The 14,541-nt window shown below is 39.3% G+C and overlaps 1 protein-coding gene across 1 annotated transcript in view; it reads right to left on the minus strand.

Annotated features, from left to right (window-relative positions):
* Positions 1-11,095: 11,095 nt before the first annotated feature.
* MRC1 (mannose receptor C-type 1) overlaps positions 11,096-14,541 on the minus strand; it is a 107,479-nt gene continuing 104,033 nt past the window's right edge. The window contains exons 29-30 of the mRNA XM_025892019.2: positions 13,178-13,219; positions 11,096-12,028 (exon numbers count right to left, since the gene is read on the minus strand). Coding sequence (XP_025747804.1) covers positions 11,778-12,028; positions 13,178-13,219 — 293 coding nt within the window. The 3' untranslated portion in view covers positions 11,096-11,777. The remainder of the gene's footprint in view (positions 12,029-13,177; positions 13,220-14,541) is intronic.

Consider the following 14,541-nt stretch of genomic DNA (forward strand, 5'->3'; position numbering starts at 1 on the left):
TAATTTCGTAACAGATCTATTAAGTATCTGGCATCTCTCTCAAATTGCATCAAAATAATGCATAAAATAATACCTGATTCAGACTTAACAGATCACAAAGGAAGGAGAAATGTCCCCCAGATTTCCCAGCACACTTAATACAGAAATCGTTTTTTGTGTAAGTGTCCTTCCAATAATTCCTTCATAATCATCTAAAGTCTATTAGTTAAGCACTTTGTTGGGTGTAGTTCTTCTTGTAGCTTTTAAAGATAAATATGACAAGAGAAATTAAAAGGGCCACCAAGGGTAAAATCTGTTTAGTGCCATTCGGAAGCTTTGTGACAACAAGCATGTATGACTCAATGGATCCATGCTGTCTTGAGTTTGTTGTTGGCCTCTTTAGCATTTTTATAAGCTCTGTCAAGACAGTGCCGACAATGGCCTCAACTCCGGATTTTTCTGTCATCAGTAATCTGCATACTATCTCAACCTCCTTCTTGAAAGTTGTAAGGTTTCATAATGTGCATGTGATATTGGGTGTGGCCTTCAGCCCCATGGTCAGTATGGATGGTATCTTCATTTCTGACTCAACTCTTCATGCCCTAGTGGTGATCACTGCTGTCTTAGACAGGACTCCTTAGGGGTGATGGGTGATGATGTTGATCATCCCTGTGATGGTGGTTTTGGCCTCAACACTCAACCAAACGGATGTAACTCTGCTTTCTGTACTAGCTACAGAATGGCCTGCCAGAAGTGTGGGGGTGACCGCCTTTGCAGATTTGTCAAATATTTGGGGAAGTTGTCAGGTTACGATTGGTGTGTTCAGAAGAACAGAGTGTGTCTATTTGACCATGTACCCCTGGCTAGGTCCCAGCAACAGCTTTTGAGTTTGTAGCTTACACTATTGTCATTTTTCTGTTGTGGTTCTTTACAGCACTTGACTTCTGGACACTACTATTAGATACAATGGAAACTGAAATACCATTGAATGAAGAAAACAAAGTGAGAGTTAAAAAATGCATGATTGTGGATGTTGTTGGCTACCCAGTTGTGGTACCTGTTATGGTCATTGAGGTACCACGTTTCCCATTGTCTTAGTCATTTTTGAGTGCCACAGGGGTGACGGCAGCCACCAAAGTAGCTTAAGTTGGCCAATCACAGGAACTCTTGGAACGGGAGTGACTGTGTTCTTTCCACCAAGAACTCACTCTCATTCTCTTTGGTCTTTTTTTTAATTTTTTCTTTTCTTTTCTTTTCTTCCTTTTTTTTATTGTCTCAGTCTATGTGATATGTGTTGGCAGAAATGTCCTCTTAGCTAAATCATTCTGCTGCTTACGAGAGAGACAGAGAGAGAGAGAGAGAGAGAATATTTTGTGAGTTCTTTGATATCCTGAGGCTTGGCACTGTGGAAAATGCTAAGTTGAAGACAGTCCAAAAGAACACAGTGGCTTGGATACTCTAAAGATTGACTTCAGGAAAGGTTACCTGATACTGCCCTAACCTCCCCAAACTTGTTCTCCCTGTTCCTCTCTGCCCTCATGGCAACCCCAGAAGACTGAGATTTTGCTTCCTGTCCAGGGAGAAATCTGGCTTTTAAACAAGAACACGGAGGAAGCAAAACAAGCACAGTGACTATACACATCTTGAGGGGGAGCTCAGAGGAAAGCTGTGGTTTCTGAAGTTCCAGTTGGCCGAGGCTCTTGAGATTATGCCAGATTCTCTGTTGCTTGGCAGTAGAATCTCTGTCAGCTGCTCAAGTGAAGAAGGCCCCACACTGGATCCGCTTCCTTCTTCATGCTCTGCCAGGTTGGCCTGGGGGGTCCTCACTGGGTGAGGTGTGGCCCCCTGGATGGTAAAAGCAGGAGTCCCACTACCTGCTTTGTGGTACACACACCACAGGTGCTTGAGTCCAGGTGTTTCCAGCACGGCTACCATCCAGCCATTGCTGTCAGCAGCCGACGGGGCACATGGGATATGGAAGCAGACTCTTCTGACAAAAGCAGTTCTTGCATAATCCGTATCTAGTTACAGCCTACTGACATATGGAAACAAAGGCCCAGAGAGAAGTCCAGACACATCCAGAGAAAATCGGGACTTTTTATTGAGACCCAAGATCAATAACACAAAACACATAGAGATTTTGCTCATCTCTTAACCCGGTATTTCCTCAAGGGAGTCAAATCTTGCCTGATAAGCAAACCGTCATATTCAGAGATGTGGATACCTAGAGAGTATCGATCCCACATCCTTCTTTCTTCTCTTTTAGAAATTTCAAATCTCCTCCTCTGTCCCCACAGCTCAAGGGGGGGGGGTCCTTGGAATTCACCCCTAAGGTGGCACATGGCAGTCAGCAGAACACACTTTAGGCACACTTTAGGACCATCTGGAATTACTCAGTTGCAGGCCGTTGTGTCTAGCATGATAGGGACTTAATCAGTCTCCCTATTACCTTCATTGCCAAGGGCTGCTCCTGATTTCCAGAAAATTGAGGGAAAATAAGAGACAGAATCCTCTTTGAAATATTCATTGCAATTTTTATCAAAGAAGCTGATGATGTTTTTTTCCATCTTCTCAAGAAAATAAAGGTAAATTACAGAGTTCTGATGGTCACAGCATTAGAAGGTTTCCATGTACTTCATGTTAATGAGCAAACCCTGACCCACAGCAACTGACATTTTCATGAGCTGGGAGTCTCTCTAGGGATGATTTCTTTGCTTTCTCCTGTAGCAAATAGAAAGGATCTAAGGTTCTGCCCAGGACCACATAATGTCTGGCTTTTCCCTTCCCTGAGTTAATATTCTAAGACTGGACAAGAGAGACAAATCATCAACTCACACATATTTATTAATGGTAATTATAAAGGGGGTATAGGCACAGGATACCATTGGGAGAATGTCTTAGACCATTTGGGCTGCTCCCAGAAACAACAAACATTTATTTCTCACAGTTCTGGAGGCTGGGAAGTCCAAGATCAAATTGTCAGCAGATTCAGTATCTGGTGAAGACCTGCTTCCAGATCCACAGACACCTTCTACCTGTCTCCTCACATGGTGGAAGGGCCAAGGGAGCTCTTTGGGACCTCTTTTATAAGGGCACTAATTCCATTCACAAGGGCTCCACCTTCATCACCTAACCACCTCCCGAAGACCCCACCTCCTAAGACCATCACATTGGGAATTAGGTCTCAAACATACGAATGGGGTTGGGGTGGGGAGATGCAAACATTCAGTAGAGAGCAGAGAGTATAAGGGAGTTCACGAAAAGTCATGCAGAAAAGATTTTAGCATCGACAGTTCCTGGTTAATTAACAGAAAGAATGGAGAAACTGAAATTTGGTTAACTCCCATGCTATTTGGCTATCCTGCTTTTACCTCACGGATTATGGGATTATGTGAGATTTCTAACAGCTTTGAGGAAATGCTATCTCGATGCAAAATGATTCCGAAGTAGAGTGCATCAAAATCATAGCCCGAGACCATCAGAATCTCCCGGGATGCTGGCTGAAAGGCGGATTCCAGAACTCCAACCCAGCTCTACTTAACCGGAATCGTAACCATGAACCCAGAGGAATCTGTATTTTGAATAAACTCACTATGTGGCTCTTATGCCCTAACAGTTTGAGAACTTCTGCCGAAGCCCCCAATCAGGAGCAAGCCCAAGGAGTCTCAAACTTTTCCTGTCCTTAAAAAAACAAAAACAAAAACAAATAGCTAACAGAAAAGAGAGCATGATTGCTCTGTGGAGTTCTCTCAAACTCTGGGAGAACTATGTGTACATGAGCTGTAATCAGACCCATAAGGAGAAAGCAGTGATAGAAATGGTTTTCACTCAACCCACAGAGCTTGTTGAATGAGATCAACGATCTTTGCCAAAATCTAATCGTGCAGAGCCTCCATGAATAACTTTAATATTTTAAAGCCCCCACAGCAGAGCCAGGATCTCCAGCCAACTCAGGGAGCCTTTCCAATGTCAGTGCCATCTTTTGTTTAAAATTGCTGCCTGTCAGGGGCCCTTCCAAATCAAAAACCTTATTTATAGAATGCTACGGAAATTCTAATGCCAAAATATGTGTTGCACCAGTTTGGACAAAAGTTTCAGTGGAAGGAATCTCCTGAAACATTTTTATGACAACATCTATTTAGGCTTTACCAAAAACAATGTTTTAAGGAAAATTTCTTATTTGATATTTGGATACAATATGAATTCTCTAAGAAAAACCAGAAGTATGCAAGAACAAATTATAATATTACTATTTTTGGTTATATCTTCTTTTTAGTAGAAAACAAAAAGTTATCTTAAGGGCAAATACATTGTGAAATTTACCGACTGCCCTCTGCTAATTTTGAGAACTATTACGGTATTCAGGTTCTCAAGAATTTTGACCTACTAGGGAAAGCTGAAGAGTAATTAACACCTTCAAACCTGTACTATTTAAACCTTATTTCTTCATTATCCAGTTCATAGTGTCACCTAGGAAGTTTTTGCTGGTTTGCCCTGTTCTGTTGGGCGACTCCCAGATTCTCCTTTTACGGGTCCGAGGTGAGGCACAGGCAATTATAAAGTGCAACCAGGATTGAGATGCCTATTTATAACCAATGCAATAGGTTTACCCTAAGATATTACCAGAAAAGAAATTCTCACCAATAGAGGTGCCTTACATTCTTCATAATTCAAGGGTTTCTAAATTAAGATTTTTCAGGCTCTAATTTTGTTATGCCAACAAGCCAGTTGTTCTGTCAAATAAATAAATAAAATCCTTAAAAAAAAAAAAAAGAAGGTGCTTTGAAGGCAGATGAAGCGAGGGGAGGACCAAACAGAAGACTGCCTGCTGTCAGTGTTTGAGGGTGTGACCCCTAAATTCTAGTCCTTACCACATTCACCCCACTTTACTCCCTGTCTGCAACTAGTGGGTTCTCATCTCTGGTTTTGCTCAAGATTTCCTCTGTCTGGCATCTGTTCCTACCTTCCCCCTCCCCACTGAGAAACTGTCTTCTCTCATCTTATCGGACTGTGCTCAGGTCTCCTCTTCAGGGGCCCCTCTCTCAGAAACTACTCCTGACATTCAGAGTGGTTCTCTAGTGAAGCTTTCAAATGAAGCATAATTTGGGGGGCCCTCACTTGCACGCATCCCTTCGAAGCCAGTGGACAGGGTCCTAGCCGTGTTTTCACACAGTTGTGTTTTTAAAATAAGATGTGCAGGGCGCCTGGGTGGCTCAGTTGGTTAAGCGACTGCCTTCGGCTCAGGTCATGATCCTGGAGTCCCGGGATCAAGTCCCGCATCGGGCTCCCCGCTCGACGGGGAGTCTGCTTCTCCCTCTGACCCTCTCCCCTCTCATGCTCTCTCTCTCAAATAAATAAAATCTTTTTAAAAAAAAGTAAGATGTGCAGAAGTAAGATATTCGAACCCTAATTATTTCAGACTCTCTATTCCAACCACCCTTCCATCAAACTCCTTCTTGTGTTGGGTAGTGTGGGAGTGACTGTGAGCACTTTGGGGAATTGGGGTAAAGGGACGTTGAGTTTGGAACACATTTGGCTGGTTTAATGGGATAATATATTTATGTGGTTGTCAGTATAGGAATAGGGTATCAGTCAGGGTTCAGGCAAAGAAAGAGGACCAGTAGGAAATATTAACATGATAGATAGATGGATGATAGATAGATGATAGATAGATGATAGATAGATGATAGATAGATGATAGCTAGATAGTAGGCAAACATCTCTAGAGACATAAGGAATTGGCTTATGTAACCGTGGCAGACTGACTAAGCAAGTCTGAAGTCCACAAGGCAGGCCATCAGAAAGGGAAGATCAGGAGCAAGCTGGAACTCCATGGGCCAAAACAGTTTCCTAAAAGCAGGAGTTTGCCCCTAACCCCCACCCCCACCCCAGGGAAAGCCTAAACCCAATTTGAGAGATCATTTAACTGATTAAGTCAGGCCCACACAGGATATATCTCCAGCTTAAAGTCACCTGATTAGGGACTTTATTTACTTCTGCAAAATCCCTTTACAGAGCACTTAGACTCCTGTTGGATTAACCGAGTACTGCGGTTCAGCCTCATGAAACTGTGACATCAATCAGCCACCTCACAGCTTCTGGGAACGCACCTACCATTCACTGTATCAGATCGTCCAGCCTTGGTTGAGAACCAGAATTTATTCAGCAGTATGAGCATATCCTCAGGTACCCAGGGCCAAAGCAAGTGGATTTAGAGAAGAAACAACTTTTAAAATATTTGAAACCAGATGCTAGTTTACAGAAATTCCTTCAATTATCACAGGGAAAAAAAAAATTGAAGTAGAAATCTCAGTTGTCATCAAAGCCGAATCAAAATGGACGGTGAAGTAACGCAGCATGTACAATATAAAAACACTCTGTGGTTTTCCTTTCTCTTTCTCTCTCTCTCTCTCTTTTTTTTTTTTTTTGCTAGGAATCTGGTACAGAGCTTTATCAAAGATGCTACTTTACCTGTAACATGGAAAAATATTTTTGGAACATCTCAAAAAAACAACTAGAAATTCTTTTTTTTTTTTAACAACTAGAAATTCTTGTATAGGTGCTGGCAGACTGCACATTTGGATGTGTAGAAAATATACTTTATTTTGTCATTTTAAAATTTAGTTGTTAAAGTGGTGTCTGGGTGGTTCAGTCAGTTAAGTATCTGCCTTCAGCTCAGGTCCTGATCCCAGGGTCCTGGGATCAAGCCCCACATGGGCTCCCTGCTCACTGGGGAGCCTGCTTCTCCTTCTGCCTGCCACTCCCCCTGCTTGTGCTCTCTCATGCTCTCTTGTGCTCTCTCCCTCTCTCTCAAATAAATAAAATTTTTTAAAAAATAAAATTTATTTGTTAAAGAATTAGAATAAAATGCAAGTCAAATGAATGGGAATATGAAACAAAGCAAAAATTAGCCAATAGGAAATTGAAAATGAAAATTTTGAAAATTGCAAAATGAAACCAATAGAAATTATTCTGACATCAAGATGCAAATAGGAACAAGAAAATTTTCAGATCATTCCCAAAGTAATAATTTATTAACAGGAAGAGATTAATTTCAAAGTTGAAGCAGTGAAGAGACTCTTGGGTTATATGGTAATTTAATTAATGATGAGAATGAAGAGAACTGAATTATATGAACATATTAGAAAAAGATTTAGGTTTGACACAAAATACCAACCTCACCAAGCACTCATAATATGCCATTGTAAAAATGTCAACAAACTGATTAGTGATTATCACCAGATTCAGAGGTATTTACAATTATTCGTTATACACATATGCACACACTCAAAATAAATGCCCTGAAGTATTAGTGCTTATAGATGAATGAAATTCAAGAGGTTTTCCCATATTTGACCTCAGTCCTAAAATTTATACTACATTATCAATAACAAGTTATAGAGTTAAAACTATTAACTATCAAAGAATTTTTCAAATATTTGCTCTATCATGCTGAAGACTGCATTATCTTTTTATTCTCTCTATAAAAATATTGCAAAACCATTGCCGTATAAAGGGGTGTGATGGCTAATTTTACATGTCCACTTGGCTGGGCCATGGTGCCCAGATATTTGCTCAAGTATTATTCTGGATGTTTCTATGAAGGAGTTATTTTGGATGAGATTAACATTTAAATCAGTGGACTTTGAGCAAAGCACATTACCCTCCTCAGTGAGGGTGAGTCTTGTCTAATCAGTTGAAGGCCCTAATAGAACAAAGATGGACCTTCTTCCTTGAGCGAGTCTGCCAGCAAACTGCTTTTGGACTCAAACTGCAACTCTTCCCTGGGTCTTCAGCCTGCTCACCTATCCTGTACGTTTTGGATTTACCAGGCACTTGCAATTGCATGAGGCTTTTCCTTAAAATATATCTTTCTCCATTTCGATAGATGATAGCTAAGTAGATAAAAATATAGATGAATGAAAGATAGATGACAGATAGATGATGATAGATAATTGATAGATAGATAGATAGATAGATAGATAGATAGATAGATAGATAGATAGATTCTATTGGTTCAGTTTCCCTGGAAAATTCTGACATGAGGGATAATCAAATAAGTGTTCTGAAGTATGTGATAGGCTGAACTGTGCCCCCGCCCCACCCCTGCCAAATTCAAATGTTGGAGCCCTAATCCTTAGTACTTCAGAATGTGACTATTTGGAGATAGGATCTTTAAGGAGGGTATTAAGTTAAAAACAAGGTCTTTAAAGTATACCTAGTCCAATCTAACCAGCATCTTTGTAAGGGGAGGTAGGATACACCCAGAGACACCAGGGACTCGTGCACACAGAGGGACAGCTATATGAAGGGGCAGCAAGTGGGCAGCCATCTGCAAGCCAGAGAGTGTGGCATCAGAGGACCCCTCCGCCCCGCCACCGCCAGTACCGTGACCTTGGACTCCAGCCTCCAGAACAGTAAGCTGTAGGAAAGCTGAGAGAAAATAAACTTGCATTCTTTAAGCCACCAGTCTGTGATATTTTGTTATGGTAGATCCTAGAAAACAAATACAAAGTATATCAGGCAGTTAATTATTAAAAATAAAACATCATTGTCCTGAATTTAGGATGTTTGTTGTAGCTGCCAACTTTAAAAAAATTGTAATTTCTCATTTCTTTTTTCATTTTGAATAAATTTTCACTTTTGTACCTACTTCTTTGTATTATCTTTCTTCAAGAGGGCCCCCCAAAATTAACTCCTGAAACCCACAAAACTCAGCTCTTGCACTGCTGAAACCATGTCTGCATCTGTCACTGCTTCATTAATATCTTAGACAACTTGTATTGCAAATTGTAATTATGTGAAGTGAGGGATGTGCTACCTATCCTTACTGTGGTCATCATTTTGCAATACATACAAATATCAAATCATTATGTTGTACATCTTAAATTTACACAGTTATATGTAAACTACATCTCAATAAAGTCGAAAAAAAATTTTTAAAGAGTTTATTTATTGAGAGAGAGAGTAAGAGAGAGTTAGCATGAGCAAGGGGAGGGATAGAGGGAGAAGCAGACTCCCTGCTGAGTGGGGAGCCTGAGGCAGGGCTCAGTCCCACGATCATGACCTGAGCCGAAGACAGACGCTTAACCAACTGGGCCACCCAGGCGTCCCAAGCTGAGAAAATATCTTAAGCCTATTTCTACCAGTGCATCTTCCGCATTGTTATAAAATGATCTGTGTCTCGACCTCCACTAGGCTGTGCACGTCTTGTGGACAGGCACTGCTCCTTACCCATATTTGAATCTCCAGGGGGTAGCTCAATGTCTGGCACATGTGACAGATGATCCAGAAATAGCTGATGGTCGAATGGGCAAATATACAACCAGATGCACTAGCGAATACTGAAAATGAATTAAGAGTCTGCCAGTTTCTACAGATATCAACTTTAATTTTAGAGTTGAAGTTACAGACTATTCACATTGTCTGAGCTCAACTGGGGGAAGAAATATCCTTAAGACTCTTCCAGCTGCTGGATTCTGATGCAAATCTGAAGCAAGCAAGCCACTGAGGAGAGTACTTAAACACTTAAGCCACCAGATAGAATTTCTGGTTAAGAAACGAAACAACTCAACTCCAACAACCAAAAGTGTATAAAACTGCTCTTGTCCATCCTAGATGCCTCTCCCCGACCCACAAAATATCCTTGATATTTTAGTATTGTATTTGGATACATGTGTAGATACAAATGACTTAACTATGACTCAAACTATGTTTGAGTGGATAATGTGAGCATGAAATATTATGCTCAGCACTCTGCCAAATACAGACTGTTCCTTGAAAAGGTAAGACATTTAAGTCTGAGATACATGTTTGGAGTCCAGAATATTTTCTGTGAGGATGCGGCTCTGAGTTATAATGACTTTTGCAAAGAATTTTTAAACATGCTCACTTATGTATTTCTCCTTATTTTATATTTCCAGTTCTCCCTTGTATCTTGAGGGAAAAAATATGTGTGTGTGTATATATATATATGTATATATATATATATATTAGGGAAAGGATATATAGAGAGAGAATATATAGTATGTATATATATATTAGGAATATATATACTATATGTAATATATATATTATACATATATAGTATATATGTATATTTTAGTATATATAATATATATACTATAGTATATACTGTATGTCTATAATAGATACTATATATACTATGCATATGTATATATACCTATAATCTATATCTATATCTATATATACTATATACTATGTATACAGTATCTATATAATCTATAATATATATAATTATCTATTTAGATATACACTATATATATATATATATATATATATATATATATATATATATGCTTCGTTCTTACCAAGAAAATAAAAAGCAACTTGTTTTCTACTGTTTCAGGTACGGGAGGGAATTGTTGGTGCTTAGCTAGCTTTTCCACAGCTGCCTACCTCTCACTTCCTATCTCTTTCCACCTGTTACTCATCTGAGTTGGGTTATTAGAAACTCCATCATATTCCTACCCAATGATCCGCTTCTTCATCTGTTTTGAATTACAGACTTACCTGAAAATCTGCTATTTTCTTCTCAGAAAAAAAAAAAAGAAGGCACAAACACAAATTGGTACAGCATTTCGCATGCAATTTTTGGACATTCCTAGACCTCTTAACACCGTCTGAGTCCCACTGGGGACCTCCGGTAAGGAACTTCCGCCCAGGAGCAATCCCTTGCCAAAGGCAAGGATGAGCTGATAGTGTGGTACCTGTGTGAGATATGGAACCTCCAAAGTGTTGCACAATGTACAGGAAGCTTTATCTAAGGCAACATTTTTAATGCAAAAATGAATTATTAAGTATTAAAGTGAGAGAAAGCTATTTAGAGACCTAATTCTCAGTAAGAGCACCTTTGTTGACTTCTGACTTGAATCAATGTTACAGGGGAAGATCTGGGGAAATTATGCAAATCACCTAGTGTTTTAGCAATGTATCTTCTCCAAATAGATGGAGGGTTTAAAGAATTTCTCTAGTAATCATATTGTTTATTTTCAGAGTAAACTTAAGTACAAAGTAAATAGATAAATAAGTCACACTTAAAAGAAAATCAACATTTACCAAGATCACCAAAATACACGTATATTAAAAATAGACCTTGTCTTTGATGTTTATTTCACATTATCTAAGTACATCCAGTTATGCAAATTTACATTTTTATTTCACATCTTTTGTTCCTGATATACATATAACAGGACAAAGAACACGTACGCAAGATTCAGCCTGGGAAACCCGCTCAGCGAAAACAAGATTATCAGCTGCCTCATTCTTTCTGCACGTGTACAAATACAATTCTAGAATACTGAAGTAAAAATCAAGATCGGTAAGAGAAAACAGCGACTACATTTTCATGCCACCTGAGGTTTTTTGGACTTGATTTTTAAAACGGTCTTCTGATTACTGAATTACAATTCAATAGGTAACATTTCTTTGGGAGCTCCTTAAACTATTTTAGGAAGCGTAGGTCTTTGGGGTTCTTCTAACCTGCGTGTGGTCGACGCTGGCTACACACCAGTGATGTTTAAATTTTAAGCAGGCATTCTTGTGCTGTGTGTTCACCTGAGCTATTTTTTTCAAGTGGTAGAATCCTTATCCCTCTTCTGCGAAAATCCCTTGCCAGATAGAACATGAGCAATTATTTCTTCAATCAGGCAAAGAAAAAGGACAGGTCAGTTCACTACAGTACTAATTTTAAAGGAAACAATCACATTGCATTAAAGACCTTAACATTTTAGTTACAATGTTATGAGATTCAAATATATCTAAATCACATTAGGATACTAGATGACTGCATGTTCATTCTGTTCAATGTTGCCCACGAGATCTTTCATATCACTCATTCCTGGACTTGATCTGCTGTTAAAATAGAGAGTGTTTTCAAAAGTGCTCTCTTGAGGTGAGTGCACACGTCTTTTCTTATAAAAGAAATACGCTGCAAGGCCAGCACCGGCTATGATCAGGAGGACCACCATGACAACGGCTCCCGCCAGGCTGGAAGAAGGTTTGGAAGGACCCATCTTCCTTGGGTCAGCTAGAAATAAATAAAATAATGAGGAGAAAGGTGGAGGGAGGCAAAAGGTAGAATGCTATGGAGAACAAGACAATTTTCTTTTTTGAAAAGCTAAAATGCACGAATGTTCTTTCATTTCAAATGTTTTTTGACATTTGTCAGACAGAAATGCGGGACATGAAAACAGGAGTCCACGTGACATAGGGGATTGTTTCAGATGTTAAGATTATTGTGCAGTTGCAGGAATATTCCATCTGTTAGTTAATCAATGTTTTTTGTTGTGTTTTTTTAAAGCTTATTTATTTGAGAGAGAGAGAGAGAATGAGAGTGTGAGTGAGAGCAGGGGGAGGGGCAGAGAGAATCTCAAGCAGACTCTGCACTGAGCACGAAGCCCTGCACAGGGCTCGATCCCAGGACCTCTGAGATCACGATCCAAGCCAAAACCAGGAAGCGGATCCTCAACCAACTGAGCCACCCGGGCACCCCAGTTAACATCAATGTTTTAAAATACGCACACCTGTTTCAAAATAATTTAACGCTGCTTACAAATCCATCCTATGAAGATAAATAGTAATAATAATGATGATTAAAAAAAAGCAAGGGAGAAAATTAGGGAAAAGAGAAAATAAGAATAGTGGCAATCTGAACTCATGAGTATAATCAGTTAACAAACAGCACCCAGGAGGTTAGTAAGGAGGTTGCAGGCAAACCATAAATCTGAGTTTTTTTTAGCTGCCAACAAAATTGGTGAAATAAGATCAGTTACTGTCAGTTACCTGATTCAAGTTGTCTACAAAAATAAAATTTAAGACACTGTTTAAGAAAAAAAAGAAAAAAACCCCACAAGGATTCCTGAGAGAAATCTCTCCTGAGCACCTGGGTGGCTCAGTCAGTTAAGCAGCCAGTTAACCTTGTCGTTTCCACAAGGCACCTCTGTAATGCAGCAATATCTTCAATAATATCTACGGTAAAAACACCAACCTGACTCCAAGGCCTGCTTTCTTAGAGCATTATTCAAGGGAGGCTGATGACATAATGACAAAGGCTAATGCAGCTCAAGCAATTCTACTGAGAATACGGGGGGTATAGGAAGGGATTATTATGGTTTTTTAAAACAAGCAAATTGTATTGATATATTACTAAGAACTTAAAATTTCATAATGGCCTTACCTTTTGTGGTAATTAATGTATGAGTAGGTTCAGCATCAACAACTGTGAAATAAAAAAATCATTAAATATTTATAAAAGCCCTTAATAATTGCATGCAGATAGGGACTATTATTTGGTTCACAGATACATGGAATCCTCCATATTTGATTCATGGTGATATGATATATAGACGATAGATGATAGATAAATAGAATCTAGAGGACCTATGTATGTGTGTACGTATGTAACTATCGACCCATCCATCCATCCACCCATCCTGTATCAGCGTCCTATAGCTGTAGGGGGAGTTTGAATACAAAGACAATTCTGAAAATACAGTCCACTGAGTTGCATTTGACCCACTGATACTGAACCTCAAAATCTAACCAATCCATCCAAAAATAACATATTCTAACAATGGAATATTATGCAGCCATCAAAAGGAATGAGATCTTGCCATTTGCAACGACGTGGATGGAACTGGAGGGTCTTATGCTTAGTGAAATAAAGTCAATCAGAGAAAGACATGTATCATATGACCTCACTGATATGAGGAATTCATAATCTCAGGAAACAAACTGAGTGTTACTGGAGTGGTTGGGGGTGGGAGGGATGGGGTGGCTGGGTGATAGACATTGGGGAGGGTATGTGCTACGGTGAGCGCTGTGAATTGTGCAAGACTGTTGAATCACAGATCTGTACTTCTGAAACAAATAACGCAACATAATTTAAGATAAAAGAAAAAGAAGAAGATAACAAGAGAGGAAGAATGAAGGGGAGTAAGTCAGAGGGGGAGACGAACCATGAGAGATGATGGACTCTGAAAAACAAACTGAGGGTTCTAGAGGGGAGGAGGGTAGGGGGATGGGCTAGCCTGGTGATGGGTATTAAAGAGGGCACATTCTGCGTGGAGCACTGGGTGTTATGAACAAACAATGAATCATGGAACACTACATCAAAAACTAATGATGTAATATATGGTGATTAACATAACAATAAAAAAATAAAAAAAATAACGTATTCTAGGCTGTTTTGAAATCGGCCCACTGAAGCCTAAGGTACCACAAGGCATTTGAATGAAAAGTAAAACAAGACTCCAACACTGCACCAAAGTGTCTCAAAGAGAGTTTTAAAAGACTGAAGAACTACACGATTCCAAAATTATAAAATCTACTGAGATAGAGTCTTAATTTATCTAATTCTTGTATTATTTAATTAATAATTTTATCTCTTGGGAAGCATATTATGTGAAGCAGATTGGCATAAAATATTATTAAAGTCTAGAGAGTACCACATGGTGGGCATGGAGCACCATTAATTTCTCCAATCCCTGTCTTTACATGATCTGCTACTTAATCTCAGAAGGAGATTTAATTGGTCTTACA

Source organism: Callorhinus ursinus, unplaced genomic scaffold (assembly GCF_003265705.2).
Source record: "Callorhinus ursinus isolate GAN/ISIS: 27379988/994484 unplaced genomic scaffold, GSC_fseal_2.0 scaffold63, whole genome shotgun sequence".
In the NCBI taxonomy this organism is placed as follows: Eukaryota; Metazoa; Chordata; class Mammalia; order Carnivora; family Otariidae; genus Callorhinus; species Callorhinus ursinus.